Source organism: Hyperolius riggenbachi, chromosome 12 (assembly GCF_040937935.1).
Source record: "Hyperolius riggenbachi isolate aHypRig1 chromosome 12, aHypRig1.pri, whole genome shotgun sequence".
Classification (NCBI taxonomy): domain Eukaryota; kingdom Metazoa; phylum Chordata; class Amphibia; order Anura; family Hyperoliidae; genus Hyperolius; species Hyperolius riggenbachi.
The window spans coordinates 173,890,905-173,903,399 of NC_090657.1; the positions used below are offsets into that span (position 1 = coordinate 173,890,905).

The following is a 12,495-nucleotide window of genomic DNA, read 5'->3' on the forward strand; positions in this document are numbered from 1 at the left end:
CGCTGTCTCCTTTTCAAAATGTGCACCTTGGGACGTCCTCAGATGGCTTTGGAGGCTGGATTTGTGAGCATGCAGTAAGGATCTGCATGTCTTCTGAAGTACTCAGGGATACAAGTACTTCTGAATTGAGGGGGGGTTGGACAGGGACGGATTTCTGGCAAGGCTACATTGGCCTTGGCCTAGGGTGTCAGATTTAATTGCCAAATAAGGTGCGGCTGAGAGGCTGTAATCTCTTGCTGAGACAGTGCAAGTCCATCCAGCTTTGGAGGAAGTATAGCGGCCGCTGCCTGTCGCTCACCTCCCTGCTCATATTCAGTGCCAAAACTTCCTCTTCCGTCCTGCCTCCATCAGCCGCCGCTGTGCATCTGTAATCTCCAGCCAGCGTCTCTCACATGTGACCAGCCAGCATGTAACCGGCACTGGAAACGAGGGCAAAGGTGAGTGACAGGTGGTGGCTACTGCAATGGGGAGGGAGGGGGGAAGCATTTGGCTATCTGGGAGAGTGGAGATAGGCATCTGGCTAGCTGTGTGTGTGTGTGTGGGGGGGGGGGGGGGGTGCAAGGAAGCATCTGGCTACCAGGGAGGGAGGGAGAGAAAGACATCTGGCTAGCTATGGGGGAGGGAGAGGGAAAGCATCTGGCTAGCAGAAAGGGAGGGTGGAAAAAGTCACCTGGCTAACTATGGGAGAGGGAGGGAGTAAGCATCTGGCTACCTGGGAGGGAGGGGGAGAAAGGCATCTGGTTAGCTATGGGGGAGGTAGGGGGGGAAGCATCTGGCCACCAGGGAGGGAGGATGGAGAATGGCATCTGGCTAGCTATGGGGGAGGAAGGGTGGAATCATCTGGCTACCTGTGAGAAAGGCATCTGGCTAGTTATAAGGAGGGGGGGGGGGGGGGGGGCTTGTGACTATTGGACTTAGGCGGTAAAAATTACAAATCCGGCCTTGTGGAGGGGGTTGCGCAGGAACGAGGACAAGGGGAGAGGACCGGGAAGGAAATTATTAGCACATCACCGACCATCCCTAATATTAACAAGTCTGTAATGCATAACCAAGGAAAATTCCCGGTGACCACAAACAGTATATATATATATATATATATATATATATATATATATATATATATATATATATATATATAATTTGTTTCTATAATAAGTGTAGCAATTCTTCAAAGATGCATACGGATAAGGTTGAATTGTATTTGCCATATGCCTAGAAAGTCTCCAACCTTCTTGTTATTCCACCCACCTTGTGGTTTAATGGTGACAATAAAGACATCTCCGCTCTCGTAGGTTTTTTTTTTATATTTCTGGGAACCTGCTACACAAATATTCCCGTTTCGCTGGATCGGGGGGTTGAAGCGGCGATAAATCATAGCCACTTGTCTTTAGTCCCAGCAGCCTTTGGTGGGTAAGAGTTGGGGATGGGGGAGGCGGGGGAGCAGGTCTCTCTCTCTCTCTCTCTAGAGAAATAACATCTTATTAAGTCTTGGCTTTGGTGAACCTCCATCCTGCTGTGATCAACACAACAACATGCGGGAGGAGGGGAGGAGGACTGCGATAAAATCCATGTCTTGCCGCTTCTTGACCATTGAGATGTCCTTTTGTAGCTGTAATTGGCCAGACAGATCAGTCGTAGCGGGCCTGGAAACCTGTCCTGGCGTTATTATGCTCTTATTATGGAACCGTTTTCCGCAGTATCTCCGTCTTGCTTTCTCAGCACTCCGGTATAGTCTTCGGGCCTCTTGGGATTCTACCTGCTGTTGCTGGGGAATGTTATTAAAGTTGTACATCACCGTCGATAGCCGCAGGCTGTGCTTTCCGCGGGTTGATAAGTAACGCTGGGCTTAATTACCTTAGAGTTAACGTCTAACTCTGCTTACCCTACAGCTTTTGCCGGTCTACCCAAAAAAATAAAACCTTATTTTGAAATGAAATTCTATCTTCTTAGGACCGCCAAAGCTACATTTTTGAAATGTTGATACCTCTGTAGTTATAGGCAGAGCCGGATCATCCACTAGGCAACCTAGGCAGGTGCCTGGGGCACAGTGGGTGTCAAGGGGTCCACCTGCCACCTTCTCTGACCACTCATCTCAGATTACTAAAAGGACCATAAGGGGGAGCCACAGCTAGTACCCTGCCTAGGGACCCATTTCATCTTAATCCATCTCTGGTGAAAGGAAGTCCCCGACTTACGAATGACGGGCTGATATCAATGGCCCGAAAATGAGAAATTTGATTCTGTGGGAACAAATATAGAAAAAAAAATATTTCAGTAAGACCTTGTAGTTTTGAGAAAATTGATTTTAAAAAATACAAAGAAAAAAATAGTTTTTAAACTGTAGGGATTAGATTGTGAGCTCCTCTGAGGCAGTTAAGGTGCGTACACACATGCGACTATAGTCGTTTGTAACGATCGTTCCCCGATCTTTACCAACGACGATCGTTACAAAAAACGAACCACCGACTATTAAGGCAAACGACGAACGAGCCAAATCGCTACAAAAGAAAGTTCTGTCTCGGCGGATTTTAACCAACGACGATCGTTTGCAAAAGTAGTACATCGTTGGAAACGATCGTTCGTACTAGGCTTGACATGCGCATTTCACTATTTCTCCATGGAACTTCTCATTTTTATGCGCAGGCGCAATAGTTGCTTTCTGTGATGTAACGTTCGTTCTAACGATCAGATCGTTACACACATTTTAAAACTATCTTTACTTAGGTCGTTCTTTCATCAATTAAAAGTTCGTTCGTCGTTCTTAACGAACGATCGTTGTCGCATGTGTGTACGTAGCATTAGTGATATAACTATGTTCTCTGTGAAGCGCTGCAGAAGATGCTAGCGCTATATAAATACTAAAATAGTAATGATACAATTTCATTTTGCTGTGGTACGCTGAAGGCACAGGGGGACAGAGGAGACACAGTGTGGGGGAGGAGGTGGCACAGAGGGGGACACTAAAGGCAAGGCAAAACACGGGTGACGCAGAGGGGGACATTGGAGGAAAGGGGGGCATAGAGGAGGTACAGGGGACAGAGATGTGGCAGTGTTTTGATTTATGGCCTCCACCTCTCCCCCAATGCCCTTGTTCAATCCATGGAAAAGGGGCTCTTCTGTATAAAAGAAGTATAAATAACTCGGAACATGGCGTATATATTAAAGTGCACCGCAGCAATGTTATTTTACTTTATTTTAACCACTTCGCCGCCCGGGTACAGTATATCTACGCTCCTTTGGACTTGAGTTCCCCGCCCGGAGCGTAGATACACGCACCCCCGCCGCTCCCGCGCTCATGCATGCTGGCCGCTCGCCCGGAGATCAATGAACGGGAAAAAACATTCCCGTTCGTTGATCTCTGCCCCCAGCAATGATCGGCTGCTTCTATGAGAAGCAGTGCGATTACTGTGAAAAAGAAAAGTTTCCCAGTCTCCTTGAACATCCTGTAAGCATACTTCCTACGCTTACAGGACGCATTCACAAAAATGTACTGTGGTCATCTTGTGGCCAAACAGTAAAACTACACCCAAAAACATTTTTCATATACAAATACATTCTTTTACAGTATAAATTAACTCATTACCTCCCACACTCCCCAATTGTTACCATTTTTTTTTTTGTAATAAAAAAAATTACAATAAAAAAAAACATTAAAAAAAAGTTACCTTAGGGACTGAATTCTTTAAATATTTATATCAAGAGGGTATAACACTGTTACTTTATAAATTATGGGCTTGTAATTAGGGATGGACGCAAAACTGAAAAAATGCATCTTTATTTGCAAATAAAATATTGGCGCCAAACATTGTGATAGGGACATCATTTAAACGGTGTAATAACTGGGACAAATGGGCAAATAAGTTACATGGATTTTAATTACAGTAGCATGCATTATTTAAAAACTATAATGGCCAAAAACTGAAAAATGATGATTTTTTTTTCCAAATGTTTTCCTATGTTCCCATTAAAACACATTTAGAATAAAATAATTCTTGGCATAGTGTCCCACCTAAAGAAAGCCTAATTGGTGGTGAAAAAACAAGATATAGTTCATTTCATTGCGATAAGTAATTATAAACTTATAGACGAATGAATGAAAGGAGCGCTGAAAGGTGAAAATTGCTCTGGTGCTGCAGGGGTAAAACCCCTCAGTTGTGAAGTGGTTAAAAACATTTTTTCTTTGGATTTTTTTAAAATCAATTTTCTCAAAATCTACAAGGTTGTTTTTCCTTTACTTTTTCCCCCTCACTACTCTGGTTTGCACAAATGTTTTTCACAATTTATGCAAAAAAAGATTACAACTGCACGGCATTTGTAATTACATGTAACCTGCAAAATGTGCTAAAAGATTAGCGGCTTTAATAGAGTTATCTCGTTTGAGATAAGTGCGCTGCTTTTGACCTCAGTTGGCAGAACTCGTTGTGCTGTAAATTCTTGGAATGCTTTGATCTTCCTCTACTAGCAGAAAATATAGAAACTGAAAGCAGAAGTCCTCTGTTATTGACTCACACTGCCCCCTAGTGATAAGTGGCCATACATACACATTACAGCTGTATTAATTAGAAGCAGGGAAATGTAACAAATAAGAAATTAAAAAATGTGCTACAATAAATTGGCCTGAAGCACTTGCAAGCCTCTAAATAAATTGGCTGCTAAAGGGTTAATCACTGCAATGTATGGAGCTAAATTGGAGGGATTGCCTCTCTTTTGGTGTGTGTGTGACATTAGCTTGTACTGGGTGCGTATTTGCGCACACAAAATGTCTTTGCACGCATTTGTGTATGGGGAAAAAATAGCCGGCAGAAAGTTGTTATTTTCCGGGAACTATGCACAATCATCCATTGACAAACATCGCGCAGCTTTGGAGAACGCAAACAATACATCACGCACACACAGCTGCTTTTTGTGAAACACAACTCATGAAAATTTGCACCCGAACAGGGACCTAACTAGAGGGGAGCAGACCCTGCAATTGGGGGGTGTTTTGTGGCTACACTTATTATGGGTGTGAAGATCATGATGGCTACACTTGTTTTATGATCCTTGTGAGATGGGCCCCAAGGCTGTGAAGGGGAGGCAAGGGAAAGGAAGGGGTGTGAACATTGGAGGGGGGGCAAGAATTATAGTTAGGCCACTGCACCCGAACCTAGTAAAAATAATCCATCCATTCTTGGTAATAGAGGTGTTTCACTTAAATCTCCGGCTTGCTCTTATTTCCTTCCCCCCTGCTTGTTTTCTGGGTTCGCCTCCCCTCCTTCCTTAGTAAATACGCTCTCACCCGTCACATTGAACGGGTCTGATAGCGAGCGGTTCAGAATGGCAGAGGATATCGCCTTCTTTTGAGTGCATAAATCTAGCGAGCGTTGGGACTTTGAACCTGATAGAGCATTTGTGAAGCAGCGATTTGTAGCAAGGCGTTGGAGGCATTGTGTCTGTGCGGCGGTGTGGCAATGAACCTGTCATTTCCTGCGCTCGGTGAGATTGGATTATTTTCCGGCTACATGTAGCTAGGCAGTTTCTAAAGCTGAGAGCTCCTTGACATGTAACTGCGGATGGGTTTCAGCCGGGATGCGACGAGAGTGCGTATTCATAGTTATAAATAGAACAACAACGGGTAGTTCATACATCACATAAATCTATAAAGCTGAATTGGTAAAAATTAAGATAAAGAGGAGGGATGCTCATTCTGATGTACATGTACATTTTTCAGCATTTTTGATCGGGAAATGAAAATTGGAAGTTGAAATTCCTTGGAAATGCGATTTACCACAACTCAGTAATTTTAGCCTTATCACAGAACTCGGAAGCATTGGACTAATCAGAGAATGGAGAATTTTTTTGCAAAATTGGATAACCTCTGTAATTTTAGACCAATCACAAGTCTGATTTCCGATTTCCTGTTTTTTTTTTTTCTTTGGTGATGGCTTCACAAAAGTGGGGACTACCTCTTCTGCTGCCCGTTCTTTAAGCAGAGTAGTCACAGCGGAAGCCACATAAGGTCTCACCTGTTCCATGGCGATGTAACGTCCCATTGTGCTGCCTGGAAGCTGTACGGCACTGTTCCCCCGGCGGCCTCTCATGCGTAGCTAAATGACGCAGTCAGGAAGAGCCGCCACTAGGGTGCTTCTCCTGACTGCGTCATTACGCAATGCAAGAGAAGCCTCTGGGGGAACAGTGAATGGAGAGAGGACGGGCTGTGCAGCTTCCGGGCAGCACGATGGGAGACACACAAGGAAGCACGTGGGAGACACAAGGAGGCACAAGGGAGACAAACGGAGAAACATGGGACATACAAGGAGGCACATGGGACATACATGGAGGCACATGGGAGACACAAGGAGGCACATGGGAGACAGATGGGACATACAAGGAGGCACATGCGAGACACAAGGAAGCACGTGGGAGACACAAGGAGGCACAAGGGAGACAAACGGAGAAACATGGGACATACAAGGAGGCACATGGGACATACATGGAGGCACATGGGAGACACAAGGAGGCACATGGGAGACAGATGGGACATACAAGGAGGCACATGCGAGACACAAGGAAGCACGTGGGAGACACAAGGAGGCACAAGGGAGACAAACGGAGAAACATGGGACATACAAGGAGGCACATGGGACATACATGGAGGCACATGGGAGACACAAGGAGGCACATGGGAGACAGATGGGACATACAAGGAGGCACATGCGAGACACAAGGAAGCACGTGGGAGACACAAGGAGGCACAAGGGAGACAAACGGAGAAACATGGGACATACAAGGAGGCACATGGGACATACATGGAGGCACATGGGAGACACAAGGAGGCACATGGGAGACAGATGGGACATACAAGGAGGCACATGCGAGACACAAGGAGGCACATGGAACATACAGAGAAGCACATGGGAGACACACAAGGAGGCACATGGGAGACATAAGGAGGCACATGAGAGACACAAGGAGGCACATGGGAGACAAAAGGAAGACACAAGGAAACATAGGGGGACAGAGATGAGACAGAGGGGGACACTGGAGGCACAAAGGACAGAGATGTCACAGTGTCCTGACTTAAGAACGGATTTGGGTTAAGAACGAACCTACAGTTTCTATGTCGTTCCTTAACCAGGGACTACCTATATGTATTTATTTTTTGGTCATTTTTTGCATCCTCTGATAAAATACTCCTCAAAAATCAGAAAATCTGAAATCATGGAAATAGAAAATGGCATTGGCAGAAATCGGAATTTCCACAGAATCGGAAATGGGCATTTCTTCCCTACTAAAGAGAGACTTCCGTGAAAAAATGACCATCCATATACTGTTGCTTCACCAGCAGAGGCGTAACTACAAATCCCAGGGTTCTCGCAAACAAATCTTTGATAGACACCCCCCACCTTATATTCACACTCCCTTTACCCCCTTCCCTGCAGAGATCCCTTGGTCAGGGGTCCTATAGCAAGCATGGCCACAGTGATCCCCCCACCTAGAGCAAATGTGGCCAGAACACCACCTGCTATGGGGGATAGGCTTTATCACAGGAAGTGAGTGTAAGGAAGTTAAGGCCACACCTCCAGTAGTCACACCGCTCATGCAATCAGAACCAGACCCCTGCTGCTGCTTAGGCCCTCCAGTTATACATAGTGTAGTCATGCCCTGCAGTAAAACATAGTACATCCATAATCCCAACCAGTATACATAGTGCAGCCATAATGCCCTCCAGTATACATAGTGCAGCCATAATGCCCTCCAGTATGCATAGTGCAGTCATAATGCCATTCAGTGTACATAGTGCAGCCATAATGCCTTCCAGTACACATAGTGCAGCCATTAATCCCCTCCAGTATACATAATGCAGCCATAATGTCCTCCAGGATACATAGTGCAGCCACAATGCCTCCAGGTATACATAGTGCAGCCATAATGTTCTCCAATATACATAGTGCAGCCATAATGTCCTCCAGTATACATAATGCAGCCATAATGCCCTCCAGTATAGTGCAGCCATAATGCCCTCCAGGATACATAGTGCAGCCATAATGCTCTCCGGCATACATAGTGCAGCCATAATGCCCTCCAGCATACATAGGGCTTGATTCACAAAGCGGTGCTATCCTACTTAGCCCGCCTAAAGTCTTTAGACGCGCTAACCAGGGTGCTAAGTAGGTTAGCACTGGATTTCTCAATTAGATCGTGCGCTAACTTTGCGCTCGCAAAGTTTTACGAGCGCAAAGTTTTACGCGCGCTAAGTCCCATAGGCTTTAATGGGCACTTCGTGCGGAGCACCCTGCGCTCTGTGCAGTACGCGCGTAAAGTTTTACGCGCATAAAGTTTTGCGCGCGTAAAGTTTTATGCACGAAAAGCATGTTTAGACGTGCTAAGGGGGTTTTCACAGGCGTGCTAACAGTTAGCACCGCTTTGTGAATCAAGCCCATAGTATTTATAGAAAAGTCATAATTTCCTCTGTGCACAGGGGCGTAACAATAGACCCTGCAAGGGATGCAGCTGCAGGGGGGCCCAGAAGCAGCAGGGGGCCCCATGGGGGGAGAAGTTTATTTTCCCCTGTCCTGAGAGAATGATGACTAAGGGCACAGTAAAAAAAGCTCTCTCTTGTCTGCACAATTGTTCTAATGACTGCTTCTGCACAGCCACTGATAACGAAATAATACAAAGTTTTGCAGACAAAGATTTGTAGACAGTCCCTATTCAGTGTGCAGCAGGGTCTTGTGTAGAGAACCCAGCCCCCAACCCCCAAGTGCTCTGTACTGTAGTGGTGCTAGAGAAGTCTGCAGAGCCTGTTCTGCTCCGTCAGAGATGGACAGAGTATGTGTAAAGGCGCGTACACACGCCATACTGTAGCGAACGACAGGTCTGCCAGACCCTCCCGCTGGGCAGACGGTCTGCCGACAGCGCGTGCACGTGTACAGAACGTCCGCCCAGCGGGAGGGCCTGACTGACCCATCGTTCACTACAGTATGCCGTGTGTACACGTCTTAATAAGCTGAGGCTGGGAGCACACTCGTCTGTTGGTTTTCTGTATGTGTTTTCTGTACACCATGTGTGCGAGGGGGAGGAAGGGGCCCCATCCAAAGATTTGCAGGGGGGCCCAGTGATTTATAGTTATGCCCCTGGCATATAGTGAAGCTGTAATGTCCGCTTGTATGTACAAGCCATAATGCATGATTCTGTTTTTACCTAACTAGGGGTCTTGTGGAAGTTTAACAAATGTTGCCAGGAAGTAAAAATAAAATTCCACTAATAACGCATTGATCTTTGTTGTTCTTTTGCAGATATCGAGTGTATGGTGCAGCTTCCTCACCCCGAGCATTACTGGGAACCGGTCTTCGGCTCATGCGTGTTTATCTTCTCCTTTGTCATCCCTGTGCTCATCATCACCATCTGCTACAGTTTGATGATCAGACGCCTGAAGAAGGTCCGTGTTCTGTCTGGCTCGAGGGAGAAGGACCGCAACTTGAGGAGGATCACCCGTCTGGTCTTGGTGGTCGTTGCCGTCTTCATTATCTGCTGGACCCCCATCCAGATCTTCGTTTTGGTGCAAAGCCTTGGAGCCAAGCCTGACAGTGATGTTAAGGTGGCCATTCTCCACTTCTGCATTGCCCTGGGCTATATCAACAGCAGCCTCAATCCAGTGCTCTACGCCTTCCTAGATGAGAATTTCAAGGCTTGTTTCAAGAAGTTCTGCTTCCCCTCTGCCTTCCGCACTGAATTGCAGATGTCCAACCGCATGTGCAGCATTGCCAAAGATGTTGCCTATGCCTGCAAGAACTCAGATGGTCCGAATAATCCGGCATGACTAGGCATGGAACTGCCCATGATGGGCGGGGAAGTAGACCAAGTTGGGACTAACCCACAAGCAGAACTGACACAAATAACTGCCTTGTGACCAAGATGATGGGGGTGTTGGAAGAGGCACCTCCTATTTCTTTGATTTTTAATGCAGGAATAAGTGCGCACAGTGGAAATTACTGCTGGATTACATTGCCTGTTAAACATGGAACTTACCCATTACTTTATAGCTTGGAGAAATGAACAGATTTCTGCCAGTTCAGCCAAAGCTATGGCAGATCCAACAGGAAGTTTTGGGTCTTCTTTGGAACTCAAGTTCCTCGTTGAAGAGAAGGGTTTCCTTCATTCCCTATAAATATGTTGAGGTTGTACAGGAAATGTCCTAAATATACATATATATATATCCATAAAATCATAGTGGGCAGACACATTTTTCTACATCCCTGCCCACCAATCAACCAAGACAACACTTAAAACTTGAGCATACTTTTATTTAGGTGTGCACATATATTTTTCATGTATTGCACATCAAGAAATCCAGTTATTTAAGAAAGGCCAATGATAATTCACAAAACATGACCAATATGGAACCAATTTTTCTACTGTATTGACGTGACAAAGCCATTAGGCCCTGCTGGGAACTGTGCTGCAGCTAAATGCACACTTATGAAGCGGCCTTAGGTGGGTAAACTTGTGTAACAGAACGTTAGATTGATTGGTCCTACTTAATATTATAGCCTCAGTCAAGATTATTATGTCAATTCCAGTTCTGACTAGGAGAGCCTTTTCAGAGTCAGTGCGCAAAACTTTGGATCTCTCTAGCCGATTCTACTTTAAGCTACATCCTGGTGATGCCACTCCTTCAAAAGTAACTTCACCCAAGAAGGCCAGAAGAGGGGCCAAGTCCATGAAAAAGTCATCTAGTATTTCCACTTGGTTATTGTCAAAAAAAGTTAAATCGCAGAAAATGTTGGGCATTTTCAATTTTTTTTAAAAAAAATGAAATGGCTTTGGTGGTATTCTTTAAAAGTTTGCTCAGAAATCTCAATTTATGGCCTCAAGTTCTGAAGTCCATGGCCAGGTGTTTTTTTTTTTTTTATTGTTGGCCCATAGTAGTTACTTGCCCTCATTTATGGTTGGCCCACTGTAGTTTATGGCGGGTTTCCTGGAAAGAAGGTTCTTTTGCAGGCTTCATATTTTCCTCTTGGTGTTACCCCTCTTCAATGCCTTCTGATCTGTACATAGAAAGACCCAGTCATATGTAAATAGAGTGTATGAAGTTATAGACATATATATATTTCACACGCACATGTTTTTGAAGCCTCAAAATAATTGAAGCCTTTCTTCACTGGGGATCTGCTAAGCTTCGCTCCAGCAAGAGAAAAATCAGAAACTTTGGGCAGCCAAAGGCAAATTGTGACTGTAATGGGTGGAATCTGTTTGAGAGAAGGTCACGATGAACCCGAGTCATCCAAGGTTCAGGAAATCTTTTAATGCCAACGGTTTGGCATGAACAAACTGAGCCTGTCAGAAGAGATTGCTCTTCAGAATGAAAGATGGAAAAAAGAGCTTTTCTAGAGTTTTTTTTAGACCGATCTCTGATTATTTACTCCCTGCCATGTGAAATACTGAACAGTCCAGAATCTAATGCCAGATGAGAACGCCGTAACAGTGACCAGTCTTGTTTTGTGGGACATTCAGTGTTGGCCTCCAAACTGGTCCATGGCAGGTGTTAAGGTGATTCTGAAATACTTAACACCCAATTACCTGCTTCTGGTGTTGGATTTTAGTGACCAGGGGAGCAAAAGATGAGCCTGAAGAGAGAGTGTAAATCTAACTCAAGCATCACATTGAATGTCCACTTGAAGTGGGTGAATGTGTTGTGGGACAAGTATTACTGGATACCCACATTTATTTGGTTACTTGGAATTATTTTGGAATATGAAGCGCTCATTTAGGGCTATGGAAGTCAGAAGTTCAAATAAGTTCTTTGAGGGATCTTATTTAATGAGGGAACGGTCAGTTCATAGAACTGGAATTCCTCACATGGAAATAAGAAACTAGGCTTAATTTTATAGAAAAGTATATTAAACGATTGGCAGCTTATCCAAAATGCTCCTTGAATATATAGCTTTCTACACCCATCCCTGTGTGTCTATCCAGATCTACACCACAATATAGTATTTCTGGAATCATAAGATGTCCTGAAAGTATGATAATGAATGTTAGAAACAAGTCACTGGCCTGAAAGAACACACAGACCAATAACTAGCAGAAAAATCTAGATTTGATCAATGTGAACTGTCCAACCTTTGAAGTGAGGGCAGATGGGCCTACAAATGGCTAGGCTACGTTTCTCAATGGGATACAGGCATCCTAAAGTGTCTGCATGTGGTATCTGTATATTGTCCATTAGTATGAAGGCAGTAGATATGGTCAACGAGATTATAATAATTCCAGACAGCATTTGAATCGTATTCAGTTTGGAAGTGAGCCAATCCACGTCGGCAAGAGGCACATTTGACGGGCCCAATTTCAAGTTGCAAGCAGCTTGCATAAAATTTACATTCAAGGCGGGAATTATTTGGATCTCCTCGACTATCTCTAGTTTGCAGCCGGTCAGGCGGTCACTGGAGAGAGCATACACACATCCATTTTTGACTGGTCAATGATTAACCGCCAATTGACCAATTTTATCAC

At 44.8% G+C, this 12,495-nt stretch overlaps 2 protein-coding genes across 2 annotated transcripts in view; one reads left to right on the top strand and one right to left on the bottom strand.

Moving 5' to 3' along the window:
* The window catches only part of OPRL1 (opioid related nociceptin receptor 1), a 127,534-nt gene extending 115,219 nt beyond the window's left edge, over positions 1-12,315 (top strand). The window contains exon 4 of the mRNA XM_068261878.1: positions 9,279-12,315. Within this exon, the coding sequence (XP_068117979.1) occupies positions 9,279-9,802 (524 nt within the window). The 3' untranslated portion in view covers positions 9,803-12,315. The remainder of the gene's footprint in view (positions 1-9,278) is intronic.
* The window catches only part of LKAAEAR1 (LKAAEAR motif containing 1), a 537,492-nt gene that overhangs the window by 392,761 nt on the left and 132,236 nt on the right, over positions 1-12,495 (bottom strand). The window lies entirely within an intron of this gene.